At 33.7% G+C, this 11,707-nt stretch overlaps 2 protein-coding genes across 2 annotated transcripts; both read right to left on the reverse strand.

The window, feature by feature from the left end:
- Positions 1-2,923: 2,923 nt before the first annotated feature.
- LOC124827428 (ubiquinone biosynthesis COQ9-like protein) lies at positions 2,924-6,073 on the reverse strand. Its single transcript, XM_088105356.1, has 6 exons — positions 5,721-6,073; positions 5,433-5,540; positions 4,169-4,330; positions 3,911-4,082; positions 3,427-3,500; positions 2,924-3,317 (listed from the first exon to the last, which is right to left on the reverse strand). Exons 1-6 carry the CDS (start codon positions 6,024-6,026, stop codon positions 3,237-3,239), a joined length of 903 nt encoding a protein of 300 aa, XP_087961482.1. The 5' UTR covers positions 6,027-6,073; the 3' UTR covers positions 2,924-3,236.
- Positions 6,074-8,225: 2,152 nt separating this feature from the next.
- LOC124828555 (pollen receptor-like kinase 3) lies at positions 8,226-10,740 on the reverse strand. Its single transcript, XM_047301887.2, has 2 exons — positions 9,245-10,740; positions 8,226-9,113 (listed from the first exon to the last, which is right to left on the reverse strand). The coding sequence occupies exons 1-2, from the start codon at positions 10,683-10,685 to the stop codon at positions 8,542-8,544; spliced, it is 2,013 nt and encodes a 670-aa protein (XP_047157843.1). The 5' UTR covers positions 10,686-10,740; the 3' UTR covers positions 8,226-8,541.
- Between the last annotated feature and the right edge of the window lie 967 nt (positions 10,741-11,707).

An 11,707-nucleotide genomic window follows, 5' to 3' on the forward strand; every position in this document is an offset into this window, starting at 1 on the left:
AGTAGTATATGCATGCAAGAGAATTTAGTGTTCTGATCATCAACTATTCTGGTTTTTCAATCCCTCTTGTTTCCAGATTGTGCAACTATTTCCATTCTCTTTCAAATGAGAGATTATACTAGTGGAAGTTCCTTTATGTTTTCAAACTCTAGGAAAATATGAGTTGTTGGTGCGTTTATCTCATCGAGCAAGAAATTGGTTTATGCCTCTTTTGTCATTCTTTTTCTAGCAAGGTTATAGATATTTTCCCGATTCGTCCTCCAACCTTTTTCGTACATTCCATGTTGAACTTCTATGCTATTTGAGATATTAACCTCCTCCAACAAAGTTTGTTCCTAAATCCAGACATTTATAGCTCCAGAACAGTATTTGTCCTGGTCTAAGTGTCCTTTTTCTTATAGCTGTTAAACTTAGGCATATGTTTTTTTTCCAGATGCTTCTTTACAATAATTACATAATTACTAAGACCGAAGCATATTCATGCCAATTTGGATCTTCAATCTCGTTAAAATAAATTTGATATCGATATAGATTTTAAGTCATGGATGGATACATTAGGAGAAACAAATGGTAAGATTTGAATTAAACTGTGCATTCAAAATCTAAATGAAACTTAAAACTTTATATATCCTATACCTATCTTTTTCTTTATTAGTTTTAGAAGTGTAAGAAGTGTTTTGATATATAAATCCTTTAAGAGTATATGACTTAGACAAATTGAGACTCTCTTAACTTTTGTAATATCCACTTATTCACAATCATAAATGCATCACAAAATCTTTAGAAGAAGAATTATCAGTAAGGTTTCATAATAAGTGACCTAATTAACACAATGTTTTACATGTAAAATAAAGATTTAATTGTAACTTTACCTTCTATATTGACTGAATATGCAATTTTGGTCATTATTTTATTTTAAATTTTAGTGCTTAATTTTTAATTATTAGTCTCTGGATTTCTTTCTACGCAATTTTTATTCCTTAAGTTTTGGTTATCTTAACTTTATTTAACTTTCAATTTTAAAAATACATTGAATCAGAATGAGTTACATTGGTTCAAGTCTTTAGTATCAGTCGTGTTCTCCAATCTCACAGTATCATGTTAAAAGTAATAAAAAGATTATAGGCAGTTAACTAAAAGTAAAATAAGTTATGATAATAAAAAAGAAATGCTTTTAAAGAAATTCAAGAACCAACATTATAAATAAAGTAAAAACTTAGAAACTAAAATTATATACTTTGTAAAATATAAGAACCGAAATTACTATTAAACTTAAAATAAAGTAGTTTTTTACATATTCAACTAGCCTATAAATTTATTGGATTGGATATGCAAGCTTATGTCTCATCTGAATCTTCCTTTTTTTAAAACAAATTACTAAGTCCTATACGATCACCTGATGTTGACCAATTCTAAATTACACGTTATTAATCTTTCATAAATTCAGACAGTGATTACAGGAAGATTAGTTGTGGCATAATTATAGCCTGTATAATAATTTTTTTCTTCTGAAGATAATTTTATTTAAGATATTCTCAGACACTAAATGTTTCTGCCTCTTTCAATAGATATTTAGTTATAACTTATAATAACTTATACGACTGAAATTGTTTGATGTATATTTTTTCTTTCTATTTTTACTTTATTATCTTAAATTTTAATAAAATATTTAATGTTTAAACAAGTTTATACTAATATAAGTTAATAGGAAAATAAAAAACTATAATAATTTTAAAATATTTTTTTTTTGCATAGAAGTTATACAAATATTTTTTTTTATATTATTTTGCATTCATAAATTATTTCAAGAACTAACTCTATTGAATACTTATAATTTAATAGTTTGTCTTATAAACCTTTACTTGATATACAATCTAGTTTTGCCGAATAAAGTTTATATAAGAAATGAACAAAAGTTAAACTTATAAATATATTGATTGATTGTTACTGAATAAAATAGGAGTTTTATTTTTATTTTTTAAATTTGATTTTATGAGTGATATTCATACTCATTGATTTGCTACACTAAGAAGGCATCCAAGAAATAATGATACCAACAACTAGATATGGTAAAAAAGGTGGTCAGGTTTATATTCTAATTCTAATGGAGTTATTATTTTTAGAATTAATCTGATACGTATTTAAAATGAGTTGTAAACTTTCAAATTCAATTTAGCTGTGAACGATCATTTTGTTTCATTTTAAAATGGTAAAAAATGTTTTTAAATAAAAATAAAATAAAATATTTAAAATTTAAGTCATATTAATGAAACTAACTTTAATTTTATATATAATAATTTAATATATAAGCTATAATAATTAAGAAAATTAATATAATACTTTATTATTATTACAATATTTTAATTTTTAAATATAATTATTATTTTATAAATCAGTTAATTTGGCCAAAATCTATTTTATCATAAGTAAAACGCGATAAGATAAAAAAAATAATCTAATTCAATCCAGGTTTCACTTAAATAAAGCATATTCTAAAAATTAACATTACATATAACTAAAGCATAAAATAATGAATGAAAAATATAGAAAGATTACCAGTTGAGTTTTTAAATCTTCCTCATATGATCAATCAAATATTAATAATAAGATTTTACGTAACTTAATAGAAAGATTATATTTTTTTAATTATTAATAAATTAAACTAATTTAAAACTATTTAATATATCTTGCAAATAAATTAAAACTGGTACAATATATTATTTTTCAAATATTAAAAAATATAAAGTATTTAATTAATCTTGATAAAATTTTACTTAAATAATCATAATAAGATTAAGTTATATCAATATAATTGAAATATTCCTCGTGTGTATATACAAAAAAAGTTACGTTAAACCCAAATATGGAAATCTTCTATTCAGGAAACGGGTAAACAATCTGACGAAATTTAAGTCAGAACTCATGATTCTTGAACATGAAATTTTATTTATCAGCCAAAACACTCACAGAAATAAGCAAAGTTCTTTGGGTGAGAAAGGAGATTCTTTAATTATGAAATGATGAGATTATTTACAAGCCTAAAATTTGTGAGCAGTGACGACCCTGGAACTCAAGCCTTGAGTGAAGGGCCCAAGGCGGCATATAAATTTGAAGCACATGAAATATAACTTTTTTTTAAGTGGTAAGTTTAGTGTAAATATAATCAATGCCTCAGAAACATTGTTTGAGGAAACAAGGAACAAGTGCCTACCACCTGCACATCTTCCCGCCATGACTCATCTCTGGAAACCTTTCCCGAAAAATCCTTGAAAGGAGTTCCCCAGCCCGACGCTGACAGCTTCTGCCAAAGACTGTGCCTGAAAATTATGATGACTGAGAATCCTGGAATTCACCAAGCATAATATTTCGAAATAATTGAAATTTGAAAAACTTATGGACCAATCACTGTAACAATATGAGGATTACCTCTTGAATGGTTTTCTTTATATTAAAGGCATCTTTCACTCGAGCATCCAAGAAAGCCCACGTATCGCGGAAATCTACCAGAAAACGAACCCCAAAATTGAGAAAAGTCGTCACAGCTTTACCACATCAAGCTATAAGCAGGGTCTCAACCCCCATTTATTCAATGTACAGATGCCACCAAAAAAAATATGAATGGAACGGCGATAAAATTCTTTTTTTTTTTCTAACAGTTAAGTTATCAAATTAATCCTCATAAATTGTCATGGAAGCAAACAGGGGAGTCTTGATTCGAGAAAACAAAAGTCTTGATTCGAGAAAACAGAAGTCTTCATTCGAGAAAACAGAAGTCTTGATTCAAGAAAACAAATGGTTGTTACAATCACAGAACCAGAAGTTGACTCAAATGAATGATCATAGAAAACCACTATTGGCAAATTATAAGAATGCTTGTGTCTTTTTAAAAGGGAAGTCAAGAAAAACAAACCAGGAGAGCTATCTGTCAGCATATAAATCTCAGTTGTCGAGTATATTCCTCCAAGGATAGTGCGCTTGGCATACCAATCAATGTCAGAGGCCTTATCACCCGCAGCATGCCAGATCTCATCCACAAGAACTGCTCTCTGCTTAAAACTTGTAGGAACATTTGCAGGTTGCGCCTGTAAAGAAAATATTTCCCAGAAACTCTTTCAGATCTACACTTCATATTTGTAAGCCTCTAACCAGGGAAAAAGGACTAGGCTACCTGAATGCTAAGAGCATGAGGCCATGTTGATATATATGGAGCTTGCATTTCTAATCGAAATCTGATAAGCTTAGAGATGCAATCACTTGGTGTCAAATTTTTTAAACTCTCATCAGACTCAATTTTATCGACAAGTCTTTGTAAGCAGTCATCCATGAAATACTGAAAAAAGTTTTAGAACAGCAGACAAAAATGGTCACTTCTTATAAACTAATAGTGGCAACCCATTAAACTTATTATACTTAATTATACCAAGTATAATAAACAAGCCGGAGTATCTGAATAAAACAAACCAAAAATAATTAAAAAGTTGGCGAGAATTCATCCATTAGGAACTCATAACTGAATACAGCAACCCAGAAAATACTAATAAACACGATCTACAACTCTTGAAATAGTGGCTCAAAAATGGTCAAGTCTTAAAATGATAGGATGCGAGTGAGAATATGTGCAGACACATGCACAAAATGTAAGTGAGGAAAAGGGATATAAAACTTAGTAATTATTATGAGCCACTTATTTCATACAAAAAAAAAAAACAGAAAAGCTAGAACAATTTTCTTCCATTATTACATTATCGACAATCACAGTGTATACAACTATTATTAAACAGATTATGAAACATTCACTATGCTTTTGGACACGTTATACCTCAGAAAGCAAGTAAAATAAAATAGAGTCACTTGAATATTAACAGAGAAAAATACGAATTTTGAGCTTTTCAACTATTTTCTAAATCACTTAGGCAACAGGAGACAGCAAACTCAACTCCTAAATTTTCTGCTTTTAAATTGTTCTTGCCTTCTTGGCGAGGAACACTTTTCTCCTATTGCGTTAGAGAAGATGGTTAGCAGCATAACATCAACTCAAAATGTGATTGGGGTACTGAAAGAATTATTAAAAATCCCATCGTAATAACATGAAACATTATGAAGCAACAGAAGACAGTACCATCCTGCATTCTACCTGACATAGAATAACAACAGCAAGAGCAGCTGTAGTCATCTTTTAAACACCTAAAAGCATCAATGACTAACGAAGATTTAACAAACACCTCTAACTTCAATCATCACAGGAAACGACTGCTCAAAATAGTCACAACAATCAAACAGGATATCACCACTCTACTACACTACTCCAAATCTAATAATCAGAAAATACTAATAACAATCACTAACAAGAGAAAAACTATGACAAATACCACACACAAAAGGAAAGTGAAAATGAGTGAGATGTGATAAGAATAAAATACAGGAAAATGCACCTCGACCAGTGCAGCTTCCTTCCTGGTCAAAGATCCGACTATAGAAGGGGAAAGGCCAACATCCCTAGCTCCAGCAATTAGAGCTGCTTCGGTCCATCCCAACTTTATCTGAAAAGCCACAATTTCAAAATCACTTTGGCTTGTCGCTATAATCAGAAAAAACCCTTGGAATTTATATACACGATAAGAAACAAACACGTGGATATGAGTTTCGGAAAACTGAATTATCAAAATATAGAAGAACGAGGACGGAATTGAAAAGAAGAGGAATAGGATAAATAAACGAACGACGTAAGGGAGCGAGGCCTGAAGCACGCGAGCTTGTTGGTCCTCGTAGTTGGCTTTAGGGTTTGCGGCATCTTCATCCGTTGACGAACTGGAAGAAGCTGAATCTAAAGAGTTAGGGGTTTCGGTGGTTGTGACGACGGGAATGCCACGGTTGATAGAGTGTGGATCAGGAAATGGTTGAGGCTCTGATGTGAAAAAGCGCGAAGAGAGTAGCAATTTCTGAGGAGGCCGGCATCGGAGGCCATAGTTGGTATTGTAGTAGTACCTTGCACCGCCCAACAGCCGCTTCGCCGCCGTTCGATACATTTCGCCACCACTAGTGTGTTTGGAAAACGCATGAAGGAGTGATAGATGGGTTTTCTCGTTTGAAAGAGGACAAAAATAGTTTGAATTGACACGTAGCAGAGAAAATGTGTGCCACGTATCCAACTATCTGCCAAGAATAATAAAATCATAGTTTTGAAATTTACTTACCTTTTCTATAAATGTAATTTTAATCTTACAAAATTTTAATTACCGAGATTTTTTTTAACAACATTATTTTTCTTATAATTTATCATCTAATTATTTGTCTAAAATTTTGTACGTATATAAATAATAATAATAATATCAATTACTTATTCACATAAACTACTTATAACGAAAGTCAATAATTAAATTTAATATATATATATATATATTATTCTGTTGAATATACTAATATTTGAATAATATATTAAGAATAAAATAAAATTACTTAATTTTAGTAAATTGAAGGATTAAATATACATGATTAAAATTTTCATATAAATCAAATATATAATTACAAAATTACAAGAATAAAAAATGAATTTATATAAATATGAAAGAAGTTTTAACTTGTTCAACAATATGTTAAAAAAAGTTATAAGAAAATATGAACATAGTTTTTTAAACAAAATTAAATTTATTTATGGTATTCTAGATTGAGAATAAAAGACTATGCTCGTTTTTATTTAACATGTCTATAACTTTAGCTTCAAGAATTATTATTGGATTTCATTCCATCTTAGTACAGAATGATGAGAGATAAATAATGCTTCATTGCAACTCCATCCTTTCCTTTTACACCTCCAAAATGACTAATATACCCTTATACTTTAAAAGAAAAAAATATTAGAAAAGTAACTGGATTTCATATATTATATTAATGGATTTCATATATTATTGCATCTCTCACTCACTCTTTGTGACATTCATTCATTCTCTTTACATTTCTATATGATTTTCGGGTGTGTATTTGTGTGGTTGGTGGTGGTTAATGATTGTGCTTCGTGGTAGTTTTATTTGTCGTTGGTGGTGGTCCTTCTCATTAAAGGTAAGTGGAAGTCTTTTGAAAAAATGAGCTCTTTTAATCAGTTTCAAAAGCTAATTAAGAAAAAAAAATTATTTTGAAATACATTTTTTTAACTGACTTTCAAAAGTCACCCAGCTTTCTAAAAGTAAAAAAAAAAACATATTTCTAAATACATTTCAAGAATAAACATATTTCAAAATAGGTCTAAAGAGATGCATTTCAAATTAAGTTGTTATTTGTTTATAACTCTTATTTTAGAAATATTTAATTTATCCATCTTAGACTTGCAAGTTGGTTGTAATGACATATCAAAATAATTATAGCATGACTCTGGAACTATTACACTTTTTCATAACAATTAATATACCAAAATAAAGATCACAATTAGGTTAAATGTATTTTATTATATATTTAATGTATTATTTAATTACAATATCTCAAGTCTTAATATGATCATATAATTAACCAAAAGATAGGACTATCAAAACCTATTCTTGATAGACTTCGATAAGAGGTGACTAACTTGATGATTTAAACGTTGAAGCATTGCTCGTAAACATACATTCCATTATGTGTACATTCTTTATGGGGTTTGAAATAATTTTTCATTATAGTTACGGTTTCACTCACAGATATTGAAGATGCATCTTCGGTCAAACACGTGCCGTTTTAAATAAAAAAAAAATATGTAAGTTATGACTATATTATGGATACAGAGTCATGACTAATCTTTATATTGTAATATGTATTAGAACCTTTTAATTTTCAGGAAAAAAACCATTGACACTTTATTAATTGCATGCGTAATATACAAGTGTGTAACCACAAAAAGAGGTAATAAAAACATATAAACAAAAACATATGGATAAAACTTAGGACATTAGATTTGGGAAGGAACTTGTATTAACTAACTTTAAAAGAAAAAAAAAAGATGTACAAGAAGAAAGGAAAGGGGACGGAAGGGAGAAATGAAAAGCAATCCCTTGGATTTGATATAGGAGAAAGAAAAGAAGTGGTAAATCCCAAAATTGTGATAATACAGTGGGGATGCTGCTGTCTAAAAAATGATTTCATTTTATAAGAATAGCATATAATTTACAAGGGCTGCTATCAGCAGAAAAGAGGCACGGCATTGGACTTTGACATTTCTCTTTCTTGACAAGGACAAAAAAATGGGCAAAACTCCAAGCTTCAGCATCTTTCAATTTATGCCCTATTTCGTAATATTTGTACTCAGATACATGACATGATAAAGTTGATTAAAAACATGTCACCATGCATGCATATGCCTCCGATTTTCCTCCCCCTCGTGCCTTTTTTTCTCTCTCTCTCTCTCATCATTCATTCTCTTTCGCCCAGCGTGTGTGTGTGTGTTTGGATCACATGCACAGAGTCATTAGTTGTCGGATATGTGAAGAAGCTGAAGAGCAATGTTTCCTAGGCCTGCACAATCTCACCTACAAAAGGCAACTCTGTACTAAGCTAGAGATATTGACAGAACAACCATTAAACCTGAACCTCCTCTATCCTCCTAATGGCTTCTTTCATGTTAAGTCGTTGGTCGGGGTTGCTCTCCGTGCAAGCAGCCCCTATTTGGAGAAGTTGCAGCATTTGATTCAGGGAGTTAGAGTGACTGCTCTTCAACTCTGGATCGATCAATTCCGCCTCTCTTCTGTCAGAGATTGCAGTTAGCACCCATTGCACCACGTCAGTGCCACCCTTGCCATTGCTGTGATACTGAGAAGGGAATTTCCCGGTGATCACCTCAAGAACGATGATTCCCAGGCAGTAGACGTCGGTTTTCTGTGTCACACGCTGGTATGTTACGTAATCTGGAGTTTTGTATGCAAACATTGTCTGTACGGCGTAGTTGTGGTTCATGAGAGGATGAAAGGCGAAATCTCCGAGGAGAGCTTCGTAATTATCAGTTAGCAGAACATTGCTTGATTTCAGGTTTCCATGTGGCAGGTCTTCGCTAGAAAATTCTTTATACAGAAACCCTAACCCTCGTGCTATTCCCTTCACGATTTTCAAACGGATTGGCCAGTTCAGGTCCGAATGACTCGATCCTCTGTCACCTGAAAAACATTTTACCGAATCTCCTTTAATTATACATATCACTGTATATATTACCTTGCATGCATATAATTTTCATTACTCCAATATGTTTTTGAAAATGAAAATGAATAGTTAGAAATGAAGGTGGTACCGTGCAAGACGTATAACAAGCTTCCTTTGGGCATGTACTCTGTGACGAACAGCTTCTCCTCCTTGCGGTAATGGTAAGCGAGAGGCGTGATGATGTTAGGGTTTCTGATTCTTCCAAAACGTCTCATCTCGGCGTCGAAGATGTCTCTGCTCACTTTATTCATCTCCCGCATCCGCTTTACCACCACAGACAACCCACTGGCCATGGCGGCTTTGTACGCCGAACCCAGCCCACCGTTTCCGAGAACCTCCGCCGCAGCCTTCATCAGATCAGGCAACCCAAACGTGCCCCTCTCGTCGTTCACCATCACGAGGTCACCAATACTCCGCCCCGCCCCTTTCTTCGACGTCGTCGACTCCTTCTTGCTCCCATCGGAGGTTCCCCTGCTGTGGTTGGTGCTTGGCACGTGCACCTGCACCACCTCTTCCGCGTTATCCCTGCTCATCACGCTGAAGTCATCGTCGCGTTGACGCTTGGATCGCGCCATGACGAAAACGCCGGCGAGAACAGCTGCAATGAAGATGATAATAACCACCTTCAATCCCCAACCGGGGCCTTCACTGGCTGCGGACTCACACGGTTTATCCAGCGGCATCCCGCAGAGTTCAATGTTGCCGGAGAAAGATTTGGCGTCGAAGCGCGACATGGAGATGGGGATCGGGCCTTGGAGCTTGTTGTTGGAGAAGTCGAGTGATTTGATGTCCTGTTTAAGTTCGGGGACGGGGCCGGAGAACTCGTTGTTCTCGAGATGAAGCTCGGAGAGGAAGCGGAGGGTGGTTAAGGATTGGGGGACGGGGCCAGAAAATTTGTTGTTGGAAAGCCATATTTTCTTCAAGGAGGCTAACTGGGAGAAGAAGTCGGAGGGGATGGGGCCGGAGAACTTGTTGTTGGTCAAGTAGATGGCTTTGAGGACTCCGAGTTTGTTGAAAGGAGGAATGGGGCCGGAGAAGTTGTTGTTGACGAAGCTGATGGAGCGGAGAGAGGGGATCTGGGAGAGGGCTTCGATGTCTATGGTGCCGGAGAGGGAGAGGTCGGTGAGATGGAGGCTGTTGATGACGTTGTTGACGCAGATGACGCCGACCCAACGGGAGGAGCAAGGGTTCTGGTCGGGGACCCAGGAGGAGAGGGATTGGGGGTCGGAGAAGGATTTTTTTAGGTTGAGGAGAGCTTGGTTATCCGAGAGAGGATGGGAGAGAGGGAGGAGGGAGAGGAGGAGGAGGAAGAAGAATAGGCGAACAGCGGCCATCGCCGTGCCGGAAATCTTATGCGTCCGGGAGAGAAATGGGCCGCTGCTCGGAAAGATTGAGGTTCTCTGATTGTTTTGGATTTGCCTTTTTTTGTTTTGTTTGTTGAATTTGGGTACCCACCTACGGGAATGGAAAACTACCTGGCTAGGTTGTCGTGCGTGTTTGAGAGATGGAGCTCCCACAATTACCACCATTCTAACAATAGCTACCTCGCTCTCTCCTTCAAAATTTTCCCATTAATTTCGCCCACTCTTGACCCTGTCACCTTCATTTCTGGCCTTTGCCTTTTGCGGCTGTCAACCACTCATCCATGCACGTATTTTCCCTCCACCTCCCATGCATCCCTACCTCTTTCTCTCATCCTATCTACTCTATCTACAATATAAATAAACCAAACATACCTCTCTAATATTATCTCTTTTCTATTCTTTTTATTATTATTTTAACGTTAGATTTTTTCCATCCATCAATGTTAAAAATAGCATCTCCAAACTAGTAGCTGGTTTCAACTTGCAAAGTACACGTAGTAAAGACTAGACTGAGTTAACCAAATTTTACACCAATAACAGTTCATCTTGAGCGTAAAGCTTAACACTGAATTTCACTAATTTTAATAAAATTGCTCTTTTTTGTATTTAACTTAGGGTGTATGTGCTGATATGAATGTTGGAAAGGTTCATAAGAAGGAGGCTCGTCTGCATCAAGCTCCAACCATGTTGGATTGTGTTTCATGGTGTTTGATGGTTAATGAACTATAAAGTCGGTACACCATCTAATATTTTGAACACATGTTATTTTTTCATTAATTTCATTATTTATTTATCATTGCACTCATGTATTTTAAATTTAATGAGAAAATGACGTATGTTCAATCAAAATATTATTTCATTGTAAAAAAAAATAAGAAAGCATAAAAAACAACTAGACTATGAAGAAAGTAAGAGAGTTAGGAGAAGAGGTTTACCTTTCAAAAAACAAATGTGATGGAATGATTTAGAGGAGGAATATAAAATAAAAAAAATTAATTATGATATTAAGAAGAATAAAAAAACTATCATAAACATAACCAGATATGATATATTTGTTCGTGTTTTAAGCAAAATCTAGTAAGTCAATTATCACATGATTCTCTTCATCTAGACAACAAAGTTTCCCCAAAACAACGTATACATTAGAATTTCTTCTCAAATATATCAAGTGGTTTATTGCAATTTAA

Source organism: Vigna umbellata, chromosome 1, assembly GCF_029865625.1.
Source record: "Vigna umbellata cultivar VRB3 chromosome 1, Vumbellata_1.0, whole genome shotgun sequence".
Classification (NCBI taxonomy): domain Eukaryota; kingdom Viridiplantae; phylum Streptophyta; class Magnoliopsida; order Fabales; family Fabaceae; genus Vigna; species Vigna umbellata.

What these genes read in the sequence shown, in the direction of transcription:
- LOC124827428 (XM_088105356.1), bottom strand. Translation starts at nt 6,026, where the DNA reads ATGTATCGAACGGCGGCGAAGCGGCTGTTGGGCGGTGCAAGGTACTAC. An exon ending in AGGCCTCGCTCCCTTACGTC is followed by an intron (nt 5,541 to 5,720) that starts GTTCGTTTATTT and finishes GTGGCTTTTCAG; the next exon opens with ATAAAGTTGGGATGGACCGA. An exon ending in TAAAGAAAACCATTCAAGAG is followed by an intron (nt 3,318 to 3,426) that starts GTAATCCTCATA and finishes CATAATTTTCAG; the next exon opens with GCACAGTCTTTGGCAGAAGC.
- LOC124828555 (XM_047301887.2), bottom strand. Translation starts at nt 10,685, where the DNA reads ATGGTGGTAATTGTGGGAGCTCCATCTCTCAAACACGCACGACAACCT. An exon ending in CTTGTTATACGTCTTGCACG is followed by an intron (nt 9,114 to 9,244) that starts GTACCACCTTCA and finishes AATGTTTTTCAG; the next exon opens with GTGACAGAGGATCGAGTCAT.